The sequence below is a fragment of the Aulostomus chinensis genome, chromosome 20 (assembly GCF_037954235.1).
Source record: "Aulostomus chinensis isolate RoL2024-O1b breed Wild chromosome 20, RoL_Achi_v1.0, whole genome shotgun sequence".
Taxonomy (NCBI): Eukaryota; Metazoa; Chordata; class Actinopteri; order Syngnathiformes; family Aulostomidae; genus Aulostomus; species Aulostomus chinensis.
Window position 1 is genome coordinate 16,568,052 of NC_141339.1, and position 17,923 is coordinate 16,585,974.

A 17,923-nucleotide genomic window follows, 5' to 3' on the forward strand; every position below is an offset into this window, starting at 1 on the left:
GGGAATCAGTCACATTGAACAAATTGTCAAAGTTGATTGAAAGGAAATGACTTGTAAAGATGCCTTTTGCGTCATCAAAATGAAATATGAAATTCAAAATCCCTCCTAAATTGGTCAAACTGTATCAAATCTCTTTGGGGGGTCTCTTCACAGATTGCTTAAACAGATCCTGGCAGCATAAGTTTGTAATTTGTGAGTCAACAAAGGGCCACTGGGTTGTCACTAGAAGTCCTCCTTTCTTGAGTTTTTATAGGTCAAGAAAACGTTTACTGAGGAACTGTAGTTTCACTCCTTCTTCCACTTCTTCTGTTCAACTAAGACTATTTTTAAACCATCTGTCAGTAAATCTGGGGTTGTAACTGACACGGCCTCATGAAGTAAGTTCTTGAAACCATATCATGTGGTGGTTGACCACGATTTACGTGTCCACCATGAAATATTCTGATCATCCCAATCAAAGGGATTGATGAGATAAAATTGCGCTGATGACGATCAATTATTTCTGAAGTACAATTTTTTATGTCTTTAAAAATAAACTAACAAATTCTGCTGAAAGTATTTTTGACATATAAAAGAGATAACAGCATGTTGTGTTATTAGAGTATAGAAAAGGACACACTTTGTCTCACATTTACACTTTCTAGTATCATATTCTATTTTTTGTATAACAATGTATTCCTATTCAGACTTGTTCATATATACATAGTCTTTCAAACTGGAGTTATCTTGATATTGGATTTATACAATCAAAGTAATTTTTTCACCACTGTAATATTTTTGGTTTTTATTGAAGACTGGTAGACTGGTACACATCTTGATGACGGGGAAGCAAAAGTACTGGGTTGATGTACGTGGTGAATTATTGCTAGAAAGGTCAAGAGGGGATTGTTCTGCTCCTCTGTCAGAACCAAGTGTCACGAGGGGGGGGGGGTCACTCTAGACCTCCTGAGGAATGTGATGAAGGAAAAGGCGGCTAGTACACTACACAGGAAACGACATCATACTGTTCGCGTAAGTTGACGGGGGCAGGACAACACAATAACCACCAAAAACAAACAAAACAAGCAAATGTGAAACAGGGGTACGGAGACTCAGGATGGAGGCCTGGGGGCGGAGCAAAGAGGCACAGAGACTCTGGGGGTCACTGCCATTTGCTGGACCGGAGTCTTGGGGCAAAGGTTGGCTGGACTGCCAGCTGAATGCTGGAATCAGGAGCTGGGTATCATGTTTGTAAAAGAAATTATAAATGAAGAAGGGAGAATTATGTCATATTCACAAATAACACAAATGCATGGACCAGTGTGCACTCTGCCGCAATACAACCAAGTAATTGGAGCCTTACCACAACGATGACATGAAAACATGAACATAATTGCAGGTTCACACTCAGTATATAGACCATCTATAAAACAGACCAGATGGTTAAAAAAACAGAGATTAATAAAGAAATGTAAACTTTTTATTTACAAGCTAAAAAAAAATGGTGGCGATACCTTACGGAATTTTTGACAGCTGGGAAAGACGGTTAGACATACCAGTCCTATGGAATCAAGTCTTCACAACTTTGCATGAAACAACAGATACAAGAACAAGATATTTTTTTCATATAAATTAATTTATAAGTATTTAGCTGCAAAAAAACGTGATGAATCTGGGGGAAGGAGACAACACCACGTTGCCCATTCTGTTAAGAGGAGGGAGAGACAACAGATGATTTATTTTGGTTCTGCTCATCAGTTGCTCTGTTTTGGATTGAAGCGAGAAGGCGGTTGTTGATCTATGATGTAATACTGCCGTTGGATCTTTTGGTGCAGCACAGTGCTGTTGGGTGGTCTGTCAGCAGACACACACGCTCTAGCTGTAAATGAGCTGAATATAGGAAGGTTTACAAACTGCATTGGAGTTTACTGTAGTGAATGTGCGGTTTCATATGAAGCCGAGGAAACACATTTATATATAGAAAGACGGAGTAAATTAAAAGAAGTGGAAGGAAACGCAAGCAAAAACCAAAACAACATAAAAGAAACGACTAACAAGATTAATTTAAGATACCAGCTTCCCTTTGAGGAAAGGGGGAAGGGTGTGGGAATAAGGAATGGTGTGAAAGGGGGCATGGTAGGTTGGGAGGGCATGAAAAGACATGTATTTTCCTTTTCTTTTTATAATTCATTCCATTTTTCATTATTCTCCTTTGAGGATGTGTTTATTGATGTGGATTTTGAAATGTATGAATACATTTGTTTTTTACATGTAAAAAGAAAAAGAAAAAAAATTGAAACAAAACTCGCCATGACATTAAGAACATTTCAGGCAAATTTATAATGATGAAATGACAAAAAGGCTACATATTTTTTAAAATCTTCTGTTTCTTGTCTGTGGTTGTGTTGAGGAAAATATACTTTGGTGTGGCAGGTTGGGGGGATGTATCACATGACACAAGTGATGACAGTGCCAATTCAGCAGTATTTTTTAAAACAACATATACCATTGAAATGTAGGAGGGAAGAAGAGGGTACAAGTAACCATGCTTGCAGCAACACAAACATTGAGGCTGGAAGCTCCAGTTAGTCAACAAGACTTTCACACCTCAGTTGGACAACACGACTTCATCAGGTGAGGACAAGTGGCTGGATGCAGAGTAAATGGTAAATGGTAAATGTACTTATTTGTGGATTGCGCCTGTCTACATTAGCGGCACTCAAAACGCTTGACAGTGTCGTCTCTCTCACCCATTTACACACACACTCACACACTGATGGTGGAAGCTGCCATGCGAGGTGCCACCTTACCTATCAGGAGCAATTAGGGGCTCAGTATCTCGCTCAAAGAGGCTTCAACATGTTCACTGGGGGAAGTGAGGATCGTTCCAGCAACCCTTGGTTGCTAGAAGGCCACTCGATTCCTTATAGCTGCGATAGCAAATGAGAAACACACAGGAGCGACCATCTACCATTACAAGGAAGGCACGCTGGTCACTGACTTCTCAAAGCCTGATATCCTTCAGGTGGAGACCATCTCTGACAAGAGTGCCTTGTTTCGCTGGAAGTTTTATGTATGTTTATACACATTTTGGACAAAGTTAACTATCTGAGACCCTCTGTATCTTGAACAGCTCAACAGTTACTTCTTTATCTTCTCCAATCAAGAACCACTCTACCAAGTAGAATTGAACAATGTGATCTACAACTAGCAAGTCTGACCCTTTAGTGGAATGACGGTTGCAGTGGTCTGATATGCATGGGACATGAGTTTGCAGCCACTTGATAGGGCAGGCCTGATCAATATGTGGATACTTCCTTGTAGAGTTGTTCAAGTACTTGTATCAGAAAAGCCACTGATACCCCCCCAAAACATTGACCTTGTCAACAGCGAGTACACATGACTAAAACCCTCCAAGGCACTTGTTCTTGTTTCAAAAGACACCATTTTTTTCCTCCATTGTTTTTCCTCTGGTGTCATCAACAAGGAGAACCACACAGCGTTTCATGACTGATTGTTATTTCAAGAAGCGGCCGTCAGCAAATAAAAGTATACGATTTTTTCTGAACTCGCTCTTAACATGATGTTATGATGTTGAATGATGGATTTCATGCCTCCATCAAGTTGGATTTTGTACTCAGATGACTCGTAACAAATCTTGTTTTCCTCTGTCTGTCAGATGCCTGTTCTCTCAAGCTGGACCCAGCCACAGTGAACAACAAGCTCACTCTTTCTGATGACAACAGCAAGGCGACATATGGAGCACAGCAGTCGTATCCTGATCTCCCCAACAGGTTTGACACTTGCCCTCAGGTGTTGGGTACAGAGGGGCTTACTGGGCGCTGTTACTGGGAGATTGAGTGGAGTGAAGATTTTGATGGTGATGTTGCTGTAGGTGTCACATACAAGCAAATTCAAAGGAAAGGAGACGGAACAGCGTGTTTTCTTGGAGGTAATGCCATATCTTGGTGTTTTGGCTACTATGCTCCCACTCCAGAAATCTTTTTTCGCACTCCAAAAATCTTTGCAGGCCACGATAATCAGTGGTGGCCCGGTTCTTTTCCCCATACTGGCCTCAAACACATTGGCGTGTATCTGGACTGGCTTGCTGGCAGTCTGTCCTTTTACAAATTTTCTGGCAACAGTCTCACTCACCTCTACACCTACTATGCCACATTCATTGAGCCTGTTTACCCAGGCTGCTACATGAAGAACCAATCCAACTATGTGTTTTTTTGTCCAGTTCAAAAAGAGAAGCAGTGATGGAACACAAGAAAGTACCCAAGCATTGTTCGTACGTACAAATTCGATGTACTTCAACTGGATTATTAATGTTTTTCATCTGCTGTCCTTCAGGAACAAGAAACACTGTTCTTTCTTTCATTTCATTTACCTCTTAATTATTACATGTTGATTCTGTTATTTTTATTTACCCTCAGTCAAAGTTGTGCTTCAATACAATAAACATCAAGAGTTTTTTTCTTTCATTTTGACTCAAGTTGTATTTTCACTAAGTTTCATTGAGTCCCATAAAACCAGGCTGTGAGGCAATGACCTGCTGCCCTCCCCTGTTCAAATGCCTCATGTGCATCAGGGGTCAAAGACAACGAGCCACCAGGCCCACATGTAGATATTAACATGTTAAGACACAGTTGTAAGCATAAATGAGAACATATAATAAATATTTTAAGCTATATCTTTACAATTTAAAGGTTTTATTTTCATTCAAACATATATTTGCGCTATATTTTTCAAACAAATTGCATCAAGCCAAATGAAACAGATTTTACAATTATAAAGAGCCCAGCTAATAAATGATGAAACAACAACATGAGGTAGACATTATTTACAATCTAATATCTTCAATAAACTAAAGTATGGGGGAAACTAACCTACTGGAATGAGCATTTTACTCCTTTCATTTACTTTTTCATTTCTTTATCATTGCAAAAATTTAAATGATCTTGTTCAATTTATTCAGGGGAAATCAGTTGAAAGAAAATAAAGAACAAATGAAATGTTATGCTGGTTGTTTTTTCTTTAAAAGTATCATGTACCATTCAGGAAACACTTGAGCTTCTTTTTTTGGGATCTGCTAATAAAGTGAAGAAAATTTACCCCGTCTAGTGTGGTCACTCCCTGCCCCCCTAATGAGCCAGACCTGTGTTTCGTTGTCTCACCATTGAATGAATACCGATGCCCCGGGAGAGGCTGGGTTCACCCTGGACAGGTCACCAGTCCATCGCAGGGCCAACACATATCGACAGACAACCATTCACACTCACATGCCTACGGTCAATTTAGAGTATCAGTCAGTTTCGTCCCCAATTCCATGTTTTCAGACAGTTGGAGGGAGCTGGAGTACTAGGAGAGAACTCACGCAGGCACAGGGAGAACATGGAGACTCCACGCAGAAAGACCCTGTTCCTGAGTCAGGAATCAAACCCTGAACCTTCTTCCTGTGAGGCGGCAGTGCTAACCACTCCACCACCGTGACACCTAAAAGAAAGTCATTGTAAAAATTAAAAAAAAAAATAATTATAGTTTAGTAGGAATGCACCAACATCCAAATATATATGCCACATCAGCCAGAGTTTTCAAGATATTTGTAATGTTTTGTTGTCAATGTGCAAAAGTCTGGACTGCAAACAAGTTGGTATATGACTTTTAAAGAACACATACCAGTCTCTGTTTATCTTATCACATAGTCCACACACACACACACACACACACACACACACACACACACACACACACACACACACACACATCACAACATGAAACATCTGTTGGACAAAAAATGGTTCAGTTTATTTTCTGGAAATCTTTTCATATCCTGGTGCAGGTCAAGATAGCTTTTTTTTCCTGCGGAACAGGGGTTCCACTTCTCCTTCCCCTTTCTCTGTTAAACTGACACTATTTTCAAGCATCTGTCAGCAAAATCTCAATTCTTACCAGCCTGGTATCAAAGAAACTACATGAAAGACCATAACCACTTCACTTCAACACTGAAAATCTTTCCTCAAACACTTGCATTTCTTAAGTATTTCTCAACTTTAAGGTATTCTTTTTTTCTCAAACTACTCATAGCATAATTTAACTGTTGATGTTTCATAAAATAAATGTTAAGCATAACTTGTCATAGAACAGAGAAACACTTTTTGCAAAATTTTGACGAAAATTTTTTTTAGGATTTTTTTTGGCTATATTTGTTTCATTGTTTTGACAGCACCTGGCGGCCCTTTTCTTTTGCCTGTGAAAATATCCACTTGTCTACCAATAAAGGCACTCCAATCTCCAATCCCAACCATCAGAATGAGTGTGTGTTCCCTCCCTCTTCCACATCACGAGCTGGGTTTGTAACAATAATGTGTTATAGTTTATTGTAGTTTATGATAATTTTTGCTATTTATCCATCCATCCATTTCTCCCGCTTATTCCTGTTAAGGGTAACGGGGGGCTGGAGCCTATCCCAGTGGCTACGGGCAAGAGGCGGGGTTCACCCTGAACAGCTCGCCTATCCATCACAGGGCCAGCACATGTCGACAGACAACCATTCACACTCACAGTCACACCTACGGTCAATTTAGAGTATCAGTCAGCCTCGTCCCCTCTTGATGTCTTTGGACTGTGGGAGGAAGCTGGAGAACCAGGAGAGAACCCACACAGGAACAGGGAGAACATGGAGACTCCACACAGAAAGATCCTGTGCCTGAGCTGGGACTCAAACTTGCAACCTTCTTGCTGTGAATCCACAGTGCTTAACCACCAGCACCACCGTGCCGCCAGTTTCTGCTATTTATTAGGGCCTGAGCCTGGAGGCACTCCAGGGCGGAGACCCTTTTAAGTTTTTGCCCTTGTAATTTTTTTGCTGCTACACCTCTGTTTGTGGAGCTGTAACCGTGCCAATTTCCCCATTGAGGGACATATAAAAGTTTTTCTTATCTTACCTTACCTTATGATGGAATGGGTTTAAATCTAGAATTCAAATTCAGCAGAATAAAATGATGTTGCATTATTGCATCCATGACATTTGCGAAGAAAGCCCTGAGGAATTGAGAAACAGTTTTTCCAAAATTCCAACGAAAAGACTTACAGGCTGAAATACTACAGTATACTTAATTAATATCATCTGATTCTTTTCTGAACGAAAACATGCTGGTTAAAGAACAAATGACCCTGTATGATGGGATGGGTCAAATCTGGAGTGCAAATTCAGCAGAATAAAATAATGTTGCATCATTGCATCCATGACATTTGGGAAGAAAGGTCCAACAAATTCAGTCCAACTAATTTTTTTCAAACCATTTTAATTTCAAATTGAGATTGAAATGTGAAAAATGCCAGGGAGCTGAAAATTTCAGATTTCTAACCTGATGTGTAAGATCACATGTTTTTAAAATTAATTATTTGTTCATTTATACCTAATTAAAAGGCAGTCGTCTGTGTTGAGGCGAATTTTCATTGTTTAAAGGGAGACTTCAGGTCAGAATTAAGATAACAATGTCTAGTGGTAAGAAGAATGGGGCTCACATTCATTTTTCAGGAAATGTGTTTGAATAAATTTACGATCTTAAATAAAGAGGGGATTTTGTCTATGTTAAAAAATGTCTTTTCATGTTTTTGATGTTTCTGCAGGGTTCACATTGTGGGATGAAACCACTCTCAAACAAAACACAACTGTGAGCCTGTCAACATATAATAAATATTTTAAGCTATATCTTTACAATTTAAAGCTATTATTTTCATTCAAACAAATATTTGTGTGATATTTTTCAAACAAATTGCATCAAGCCAAATTAAACAGATTTTACAATTATAAAGAGCCCAGCTAATAAATGATGAAACATTAACATGAGGTAGACATTATTTCCAATCTAATATCTTCACTAAAGTATGGGGGAAACTAACTGACTGGAATGAGCATTTTACTCCTTTTTCCTTTTCTTTTTAATTTCTGTATCATAGTAAAATTTTAAGTGATTTTGTTCAGTTTATTCTGGGGAAATCAGTTGAAAGAAAATAAAGAACAAATGAAATGTTATGGTTGGATTACATACCATTCAGGAAACACTTGAGCTTCTTTTTTGGGGATCTGCACATGAAGAAAAATACTCTGTCTAATTTCCGTCCATGTGTGGTCACGCCCTGCCCCCCTAATGAGTCAGACCTTTGTCCAGTTGTCTCATCAAGGAATGAACACCGACCCTGTCCCTTTGTCCTGTGTCATTTCGTCTTGTACTGATGTGTCAGCGCTCCAGCTTTTATTTCCCTGTGAGTTTTTCCAACGAGAGAGCACTGATCCTGCCTTTCATTTGTATTTTGGATAACTTTACCTGTCTTTTGGACAGTTTTATAATAAACTTTTTGAACTGTGAACACCTGAAATGTAGTCAATTATTTGAGTCCATTACTCAGTGTGACCTCCTTGATAGTTCATGATTGAACAGGACCTTCTCCTTACTTACTGAGACTCTGGCCCAAACAGTAAATAAATGCTGGGAAATCATTTCTCAAAGAGAAATCTCTTTAAAGAAATGCTGAATCTGTCGCAAACTGCACTGTCGTAGACTGTAAAACAATGAAACAATACATATACACAAGGTAGGGCCCGACCAATGCCTATTCAGCTAATTCCTTTTTTTTAAAAATATTTTTAATAAAGGACAAAATACCTGCTATTGATGACTTCAGTGTAGTTCCAAACACTTGTTACAAAGATTCAAATTGAAGAGCAACACCTTCTATCATCTCAGTAAGCACAAATAAGTCTCTCTGACAGTGTCGACATTTACAAAGTAACACATTTATTGAAGTAGAATTCGTTGCAGGGCTCTTATTGGTGTGTGTTATATAGCAGTGTCTTATTCAGACATCAGGAAGTGTATATCTGAGGATAATAGGCAGGTGGAAAACAGTTTTGTCAAAGTCTCTGGTAAGACACGATTTGAAATGCGCCTCTTGGATGTCCTCTCAATGTGCGTTCACATTTACTTTCCTGCAGTGAAGTGAAAACCTTGACCAGAAGCATTTTTTCCTCCCCAGTGCCACACGTAAAAAAGCACAGTCCACATGCTGCTGAAAATAAATGCAGCCCACAGCGGTTTCTGAACAGTGACGAAGCATTATCTTCATTTGCTCTGGTCGTACCGAGCCTGGTAGCATGCAGCTGCCTGGGTGATTGGAATATTCCTTTGAGATACTGTAACCTTGTCTTTAAATCGTTCATGGTGCAGTGACTGACTAAATAATTAATAATTAATAGTTAATAGATTAGCAAGGTAGCTAATATTTAAGCTAGGTTATCCGGAACTTTCTTTAGCTTGCTAACCTATCATGTCACTGATAATATCAGTCAAGCATGACAGACACAATGAGGCACGTCATGGGAAACGTTACGTCATGAAGTTATTTTCTTTTTATTTCACAAAGTAACTGTTGTACAGTAAACTTACCATCGAGGCAAACTGCTCACTTTTTGTACGCATGCCCTGTTGGCTTCTCAGTGCCACACACTACTTAACTCTCAAGGTGCGTTCACACCAAATGCGATGCAAATTTTTCGCACTTTGAGATTACATGTAAAGTCTATGTTGAGAGGCGAATAGACAAGACTTCATGTCTATTCTTGCCAGGTGGTGCAAATGATGCAAATAACATGACAAGAATGGCTCAGATATGCAAATTTTTGACTTGAGTGACAAATTTGGATGATGTTGTGTCGAGAGAGTGGATCAGCATTTAGATTCACCTGGTGTCAACGGTTGGATTGCTGTCTAAAATCGAGTTATTTTTTTACAAGAATATTGTTGTACAAAAAAAAGTATCTATATTTATTATATATATATATATATATATATATATATATTTTTTTTTTGTAAACCTATACTTTTGTAGGTGTGCAGTCAGAATTTCCAAGATATTTGTCATGTCTTGTTGTCAATGTGCAAAAGTCTGGAATGCTATAGTGCCGATCAGGAACATTTTTCAATATCATTTGTTTTAATTGTTTTTTAATGCAATAAGTCTTCATATTATTTTCCAAACCGGAGTACATACAAGTGGGGATATGACTTTTAAAGAACACATACCAGTCTCTGTTTATCTTATCACATTGTCCACACACACAAAACAACATGAAACATCAGTTGGAAAAAACATTGTTGAGTTTTTTTCAGTGGACCCTTGTACGGGTCAGGAAATGTTTTTTTTTTTCTTCCCGAGGAACGGTGGTTTCACTTCTTCTTCCCCTTTATCTGAAACACTGACACTATTCCCAGGCATCCGTCAGCAAAATCTCGAAGTTTCAAAGGAAATACATGAAAAAAACATGACCACTTCCTCAAAGATCCAAATAATTTCCAGGAATCAAATTTAGAGAACAGATTATCTAAATGGAAGTTTATTGATCAGTGGGAGATTTTCATATTGACAATTGAACATTTTTTGTTGAAACATAATCTTTGTGACTCAAAAAAAATTAATGATTGTGACAGTTTTATTTGTTCGGGTAAACAAAACATCTTTTCTATGAGGTTGACATTCCTCTGGATGGACAGCCAGCCGGATGGATGGACGGATAAAAATGAAGGGTAAATGATGACTAAATCTTCAAAATATGTTTTAAACTCACGTGAATTTGTGTGAATCCAAAGGTGGAAAGAATACTGAAAATCTTTCCTCAAACACTGTTGCATTTCTAAAGTATTTCTCAACTTTAAAGTATTCTTTTTTAAAACTACCCATCGCATAATTTAACTGTTGATGTTTCATAAAATACGTGTTAAGCATAACTTGGCACGGAACTGAGAAACACTTTTTGCAAAATAACGAATGAAAAAGTTACAGGCTGAAATACTACACTTGAATAAAATCATAGAATAGAATTCAACTTTTTTGTCATTGCAAATGTCACAAGTACAGAGCAACAAAATGCATCTTATTCTTTTCTGAAAAAAACAAATGCTGGTTTAACAAAAACTGACCGAGTAGGATGGGATGGGTCGAATTTAGAGTGCAAATTCAGCAGAATAAAACAATGTTGCATCATTGCATCCATGACATTTGGGAGGAAAGTTCAGAAGAAAAGTAACTCTGAAGGGTATAAATAACCTTGCAGCCACATGGACATTCAGGCTGGACGCTCCACTGAGAGGTCAGCCAGACTTTCACATCTCAGCTGATCGCCACAACTTCATCAGGTGAGGACAAACTGGCTGGACGTAGATAAGCAGCTAGATTTTAGACACCAATATTGCCTCCTCTATGCCAGGGTAAACAGTTACACTTTCAAACTCAATGATCAAATGTTGATGCTTGTAGGTGCAGTTTGACATACATTGCATTATGATCCCCAACAGGTTGTCATCATGACTTCAAGAGCACCTTCAGATATCCTGACAATGTCTGCACTGGGTCAACCCTTCACAATTGGGATGCTCTACGATGCTCGGAAAAGTTTACTGGTTCCAGGTAAAGCGAAAAGAGTGGAATAATGTCATCACTCTGGTTGTAGGGTACAAAATTTCAATTGTTTTCTGACACCTAGTGTGTGTCATGAATGCTATCATGTATCAAAAGATGTCTTGTTGCTCAATACCAAATTTCAGTGGAGCAAATCTCATATTTTTGTTGCAAAACGTCTGCAGAGATGTTAAAATGTAACTCCAACCAGTTGGAATGGACAAATGAAGTCCAACCAAATTTCTTCAAACCATTTCAATTTCAAATTATGACTTTTTTTAAAGTGTGAAAAATGCCAGGAAGCTGAACATTTCAGATTTCCTACCCAATATGTAACATGTTTGTGTTCTTATTATGGATTTTTTTTATCAGTACCACAAGACAGTAGTCGTAGTTGTTGAGGAACTGTTATCAAATTAAAGGTGTTGGTAAAGGTACCTGCTGGAAAACATCAGAAAGCTACCTAGCCGTAACATCAACTCACACAGGTGTCTGCATACCGGCCCATATCAAACCTGCCATTCTGAGGAAAAGTCCTCGAAAAAGTTGTTTATCAACAACTCACTGACTTTCTCCTGTCCAACAATGCTTTTGATACTTTCCAGTCTGGCTTTAGGCCCCACCACAGCACTGAGACAGCTCTGATCAAGGTGATAAATGACATCCGCCTAAACACAGACAAAGGCAAAGTCTCAGTCTTAGTCCTGCTTGACTTGAGTGCTGCCTTTGACACAGTTGACCATGAGATCCTTTTACAGAGGCTAGAGAATTGGCTAGGAATCTCGGGTTTTGCTCTAAACTGGTTCAAGTCCTATCTTGAGGAGAGAACATACTTTGTTGAAATTGGAAATTGCACCTCAGACAAAATGGCCACGACCTGTGGTGTCCCCCAAGGTTCAATCTTGGGGCCCCTCTTGTTCAACCTATACATGCTTCCATGAGGCCAAATAATAAGCAGCCATAATGTGTCCTACCATAACTATGCAGACGATACTCAGATCTATGTGTCTCTGACAGCAGGTGAACATGGACCTGTGGATTCACTCTTCCACTGCATCCAACATATAAGCATGTGGATGCAAAACAACTTTCTCCAGCTAAACTCAGAAAAAACGGAATTAATCGTTTTTGGGCCACAGAAGCAAAGAGAAAGTGTGATCAGTCACCTTGAATCCCTTTCTCTAAAACCAAAACAACAGGTTAGAAATCTGGGGGTAATATTGGACTCAGATCTGAACTTTAACAGCCACATAAAGTCAGTAATATCAGCAGCCTTTTACCATCTAAAAAACATTGCCAAAATCAAAGGTATAGTGTCTAAACCAGACTTGGACAGACTAATCCATGCATTTGTCTCCAGTAGGTTAGACTACTGTAACGGCCTGCTCACTGGTATCTCTAAACAAGCTGTTAAACAGCTACAATACATTCAGAACGCTACAGCTCGAGTCCTGACTAGAACCAGAAAATACGACCATATTAGTCCAGTGCTCAGATCTCTGCACTGGCTTCCTGTTGCTCAGAGAATAGACTTTAAGACAGCTCTGCTTGTATACAAGTCTCTTCATGGTCAAGCACCAAAGTACATCTCTGACATGTTAGACCCATATGAGCCCTCCAGGTCTCTGAGAACCTCAGGTAGAGGTCTCCTACAGGGGCCCAGAGTCAGGACTAAACACGGTGAAGCTACTTTCCAGTTTTCTGCAGCCCAAAATCTGGAACAGTCTTCCAGAAAATATGAGACAGGCATCAACTGTGACAATGTTTAAGAACAGGCTGAAAACTACTCTGTTCAGTTGTGCATACGACAGCTGAAAGTATTTTATCTGCACTCTTGTCCTTTTCTTCTCCTTTTCTTTAAATTAATAATTCTATTTATGTTTTATGATTTTATCTGCCTTTTTGTGATTTTCAGATTTTTCTGCAACTGTAAAGCACTTTGAGTTGCCATGTGTATGAATTGTGCTCTACAAATAAACTTGCCTTGCCTTGCCTATATTCTAGACCTGGACAGAGCTACAAGAAGGGTCTTGGGAGCGGCTAAAGAGGGAGGTGGTTTGGGGACACTGGGTCAAACCTGAACATTCACACGATTGGGGTCCAACTTGAAAAGACATTCATCAAGTGAATTTGACTCCAGATTCACAATAAAACTACAAACCTCTTTTTCTGCCAAGTCAGCTTTTGTTGATTTGCAAAAGGAAAAGTAAAGGGACAAGATTCATGGATCAAAAGGTTTTATATCCCCAACAAGTTACCATGAATGCCTCTTTCTCAAGGTACCTGTCACATTGAGGAGGCTGGATATTTCGAGAAACTTGTTGAATGTGGCAATGAGAAACTCATTAGGGAAGAAACCTCAAGCAGGAGCAGTCTCTGAGAAGTTGTTGGAATAAAAAAGGCCTGCAGCATCTAAGATATGAGTTGATGTTAGTTCCCAAAGGTCAATGAAAGAAAAATACTGAAAATATTTTCAGTATTTACAGCTGTTTGCATGGTTCCTGCAAAGATAAATTACTGTAGCAGTTGTTACAAACAAGAAGTGAGAAGTTGTATCTCTCCTTCTCAGAAATTTATCATTAAATAAGCATGATGTTGTTTTGACTGGATCAACAGAAAGATGAATCTTGGTCAGCTTTAAATACTGAAAAAAGATGCAGACAATATGGGATTATAAAGGGTTACGATTTTAGAGAGCCCGCTATCCAAAAGATGATCACTGCCAATGACATATGTCACTCAGATAAATACTGATGAAATCTCTGCCTTCAATGTACTTACAGCATTGCACAACTTAAGAAGCTAAATAGGAGGGGATTTTGTCGATGTTATTAAATTGCTTTTCATGTTTGATGTTTCCACAGGATTCACACTGTGGGATGAGACAACACTTACACAGCACACAACTGTGAGCCCTCAGCGCAACAGTCAGTTTAGCATCACTGCATCTGACACCATTGAATCCAAGTCTTCCATGCTGGATATTGATGCTTCCCTGAAGGCCAGTTTCCTTGGTGGGCTTATTGAACTTGAGGGATCTGCCAAATACCTGAATGACCAGAAGAGATACAAGAATCAGAGCAGAGTGACATTTAAGTACAAAGCTACCACCCACTTCAAACAGCTGTCAATGACCTCTCTTGGAACCCTGGACACCCACCAAACTGAAGTGATTGAGAAAGGCTTGGCGACACATGTGGTCACCGGCATCCTTTATGGGGCAAATGCGTTCTTTGTATTTGACAGTGAGAAGCTGGAGGAGAGCAATGTCCAGAAAATTGAGGGCAGCATGCAGGCTTTGATTAAGAAGATTCCATCTTTTGACGTAGGAGGGAAAGTTGACATCAAGCTGACGGATGAAGAAAAAGCTCTGACAAATAAATTCTCCTGCAAGTTCTATGGAGATCTCCTTCTGGAGAGCAACCCTGCAACATTTGAAGAGGCAGTGAAGACCTTTGTGGACCTTCCTAAACTACTGGGAGGAAGTGGAGAGAATGCGGCCCCAGTGCACGTCTGGCTGATGCCCCTGAAGACTTTGGATTCCAAAGCAGCTGAGCTGATAAGTGACCTCAGCGTTGGAATAGTGAGGAAAGCTCAAGATGCTATAGAAGATGGGCGTGAGATGGAGATGAGATGCAACGATGCGTTGGCTGACAGTGTGGCAGATCATTTTCCAGAGATACGCAAAACAGTGGGTACTTTTCAGAAACTCTGTAATTATTACACAAGTTTTCTTCAACAGACAATGGCAAAGAAGATTCCTGCCATCCGTGAAGGTAAAGAAGATGAGACCTCATTAGCAAAGCTCTTTGAAGACAGAGAGACGTCGCCATTCAGTCATGAAAAACTAACCTTGTGGATGGATAACAAAGAGAGAGAAATCACTGTCATGTGGTCCTGCATTGAAATGATGAAGGGAGCTGACACAAGAATTGTCCAAAACAAGTCTGAGCTGGATCGAGTGGTCCTTGATCCAGAAGTACACCATGTTCTCTGCTATGTGTTCACCTCACTGGAAACTACTGACCCCGACGTTGATGAAATGGCCAAATACTTGGATTCACTTCAATTAACAAGAAACACTGAAGAACCGTGGTATTTCTCAGAAGTTGTGCTGGCCGACATGAAAGCAAAAGCCAAAGATTTCCGTGACATCGCCATGGGTCTGAAGGGCAGCACCAGTGTCCGAGTCCTTATAGCTGCGATAGCAAATGAGAAACACATAGGAGCGACCATCTACCATTACAAGGAAGGCACGCTGGTCACCGATGACTTCTCGAGGCCTGAAGTCCCCCAGGTGGAGACCATCTCTGACAAGAGTGCCTTGATTTGGTGTAAGTTTTTTCTTCAATTATTTAGTTTTTACATTTCAGATAAATTTGAGATTTTGACAACTGAATGTTATCTAAACTGCCAATATGTTGAGTAACTTTTCAGATCCTTTCAGAGGCTGCATGGTGGTGCAGTGATTAGCGCTGTGTTCTCGCAGCAAGAAGGATCCGGTTTCGAGTTCCGGCTCGGGCACGGAATCTTTTTGTGTGGAGTCTGCATTTTCTCCCAGTGCCTGCATGGGTTCTCTCCGGGCCTCTTCCCACAGTGCAAAGACATGCAGTTTGGGAGTAGGCTGATTGATACTCTAAATTGACCGTAGCTATGAATGTGAGTGTGAATGGTTGTTTGTCTGTATGTGTTGGCCCTGCGATGGACTGGCGACCTGTGTGGGGTGAATCCCTCCTCTTGCCCAAAAACTGCTGGGATAGGCTTCAGTCCCCCCATGAGCCTTAACAGGATCAGTGGACGACAATGCATGGATGGATGGATATATTGATGCTTTTCAAAGCAGTGATGGTCATTTCAATAATTTATTGCCTGTAAATAATCAAAAAATAAGTGTTTCTGAACTACAGAACACCTTTACCACCACCAAAAGCATTATGTTTTTTCACTCAGGTATCTCATGGGTTTTCATGTCTTGATGACTCGAAACAAATCTTGTTTTCCTCTGTCTGTCAGATGCCTGTTCTCTCAAGCTGGACCCAGCCACAGTGAACAACAAGCTCACTCTTTCTGATGACAACAGCAAGGCGACATATGGAGCACAGCAGTCGTATCCTGATCTCCCCAACAGGTTCGACACTTGCCCTCAGGTGTTGGGTACAGAGGGGCTTACTGGGCGCTGTTACTGGGAGATTGAGTGGAGTGAAGATTTTGATGGTGATGTTGCTGTAGGTGTCACATACAAGCAAATTCAAAGGAAAGGAGACGGAGTAGAGTGTTTTCTTGGAGGTAATGCCATATCTTGGTGTTTTGGCTACTATGCTCCCACTCCAGAAATCTTTGCAGGCCACGATAATCAGTGGTGGCACGGTACCTTTCCCCCTACTGGCCTCAAACACATTGGCGTGTATCTGGACTGGCTTGCTGGCAGTCTGTCCTTTTACAAAGTTTCTGGCAACAGTCTCACTCACCTCTACACCTACTATGCCACATTCACTGAGCCTGTTTACCCAGGCTGCTACATGAAGAACCAATCCAGCTATGTGTGCTTTTGTCCAGTTCAGTAAGAAAGGACTCAAGCACTGCTGTTCAGAGCAATGACTTGAGTATTTCTGTGTTACGTCTCCTGTCCTTTGAGAACATGAAATGTTCTACTTTTCCCCATAATCAACATAATCACGTGGATTCTTCTCATGAAAACAATGCAGAACAAGTCCATTTCACAATGGAGTGTTTTCAGGAGATTTTGAGAGGCAGATACTCATTGAAATGATTAAATGCAAAGTGTAAAGAATTTGTTGGCAACAATTCAAGGGCATGTCATTTAAATGTCTGATTAATAAAAGATTGAATTGCATGCTGTGAGCTGTCTGTCTTTTCACACTGATTCTCAAGCTTAGCTTTATCACCTCATACTAAAAAGGACACAGAAAGACCCTGTGCTCGAGCCGGGGCTTGAACCTGGAACTTTCTTGCTGTGCTGACTATTCTACATTGCCCCAAAGCACTGAAGGACACACACAGACACATCTGTGGACATTCGTCCGGGCAAAGAGGCAGCAACTCAGCAGAGCTCTTCAAAAGTACAGTAAATGAGTGCCTCACAAATCTTAAAATGAATCTCGTTGTATCTGATTGAATGTGAGGCACCAGAACAGCAGGTACATTTTGAGGTTTCTTGCTTTCCGATGCTCAAAGCACTGAGCTGGTTGCCTCTAGTTCTCTCTCTCTCTCTCTCTAACACACACACACACACACACACACACACACACACACACACACACACACACACCCTTTGACTTAAATCTTTTTGAGGACCTTCATTCACACAATGCATTCCTTAATTGGCCTCTTACTCTAACCATTACCATCACAGCTGCATTCCTGACCGTAACCCGGACCCTGACCAAAATATAATTTAACCCCAACTGTAAAAAGTATTTATCAACTAAATGTCTTCACTCTGTTGATTAAAAATACATTT

The 17,923-nt window shown here is 40.0% G+C and overlaps 2 protein-coding genes across 2 annotated transcripts; both read left to right on the forward strand.

Annotated features, from left to right (window-relative positions):
- Positions 1-1,096: 1,096 nt before the first annotated feature.
- LOC147243034 (stonustoxin subunit alpha-like) lies at positions 1,097-4,242 on the forward strand. The gene is made up of 4 exons (XM_086189137.1): positions 1,097-1,219; positions 2,888-3,052; positions 3,676-3,859; positions 4,010-4,242. Exons 1-4 carry the CDS (start codon positions 1,097-1,099, stop codon positions 4,240-4,242), a joined length of 705 nt encoding a protein of 234 aa, XP_086045263.1.
- A 6,819-nt stretch (positions 4,243-11,061) lies between these two features.
- Positions 11,062-17,287, forward strand: LOC147243035 (stonustoxin subunit beta-like). Its single transcript, XM_086189944.1, has 4 exons — positions 11,062-11,180; positions 11,340-11,451; positions 14,307-15,776; positions 16,456-17,287. The coding sequence occupies exons 2-4, from the start codon at positions 11,349-11,351 to the stop codon at positions 17,004-17,006; spliced, it is 2,124 nt and encodes a 707-aa protein (XP_086046070.1). The 5' UTR covers positions 11,062-11,180; positions 11,340-11,348; the 3' UTR covers positions 17,007-17,287.
- The last annotated feature ends 636 nt before the right edge of the window (positions 17,288-17,923 follow it).

What these genes read in the sequence shown, in the direction of transcription:
- LOC147243035 (XM_086189944.1), top strand. Translation starts at nt 11,349, where the DNA reads ATGACTTCAAGAGCACCTTCAGATATCCTGACAATGTCTGCACTGGGT. An exon ending in GAAAAGTTTACTGGTTCCAG is followed by an intron (nt 11,452 to 14,306) that starts GTAAAGCGAAAA and finishes ATGTTTCCACAG; the next exon opens with GATTCACACTGTGGGATGAG. An exon ending in CAAGAGTGCCTTGATTTGGT is followed by an intron (nt 15,777 to 16,455) that starts GTAAGTTTTTTC and finishes TCTGTCTGTCAG; the next exon opens with ATGCCTGTTCTCTCAAGCTG.
- LOC147243034 (XM_086189137.1), top strand. Translation starts at nt 1,097, where the DNA reads ATGGAGGCCTGGGGGCGGAGCAAAGAGGCACAGAGACTCTGGGGGTCA. An exon ending in ATGCTGGAATCAGGAGCTGG is followed by an intron (nt 1,220 to 2,887) that starts GTATCATGTTTG and finishes CTTGGTTGCTAG; the next exon opens with AAGGCCACTCGATTCCTTAT. An exon ending in TGTTTCGCTGGAAGTTTTAT is followed by an intron (nt 3,053 to 3,675) that starts GTATGTTTATAC and finishes TGTTCTCTCAAG; the next exon opens with CTGGACCCAGCCACAGTGAA.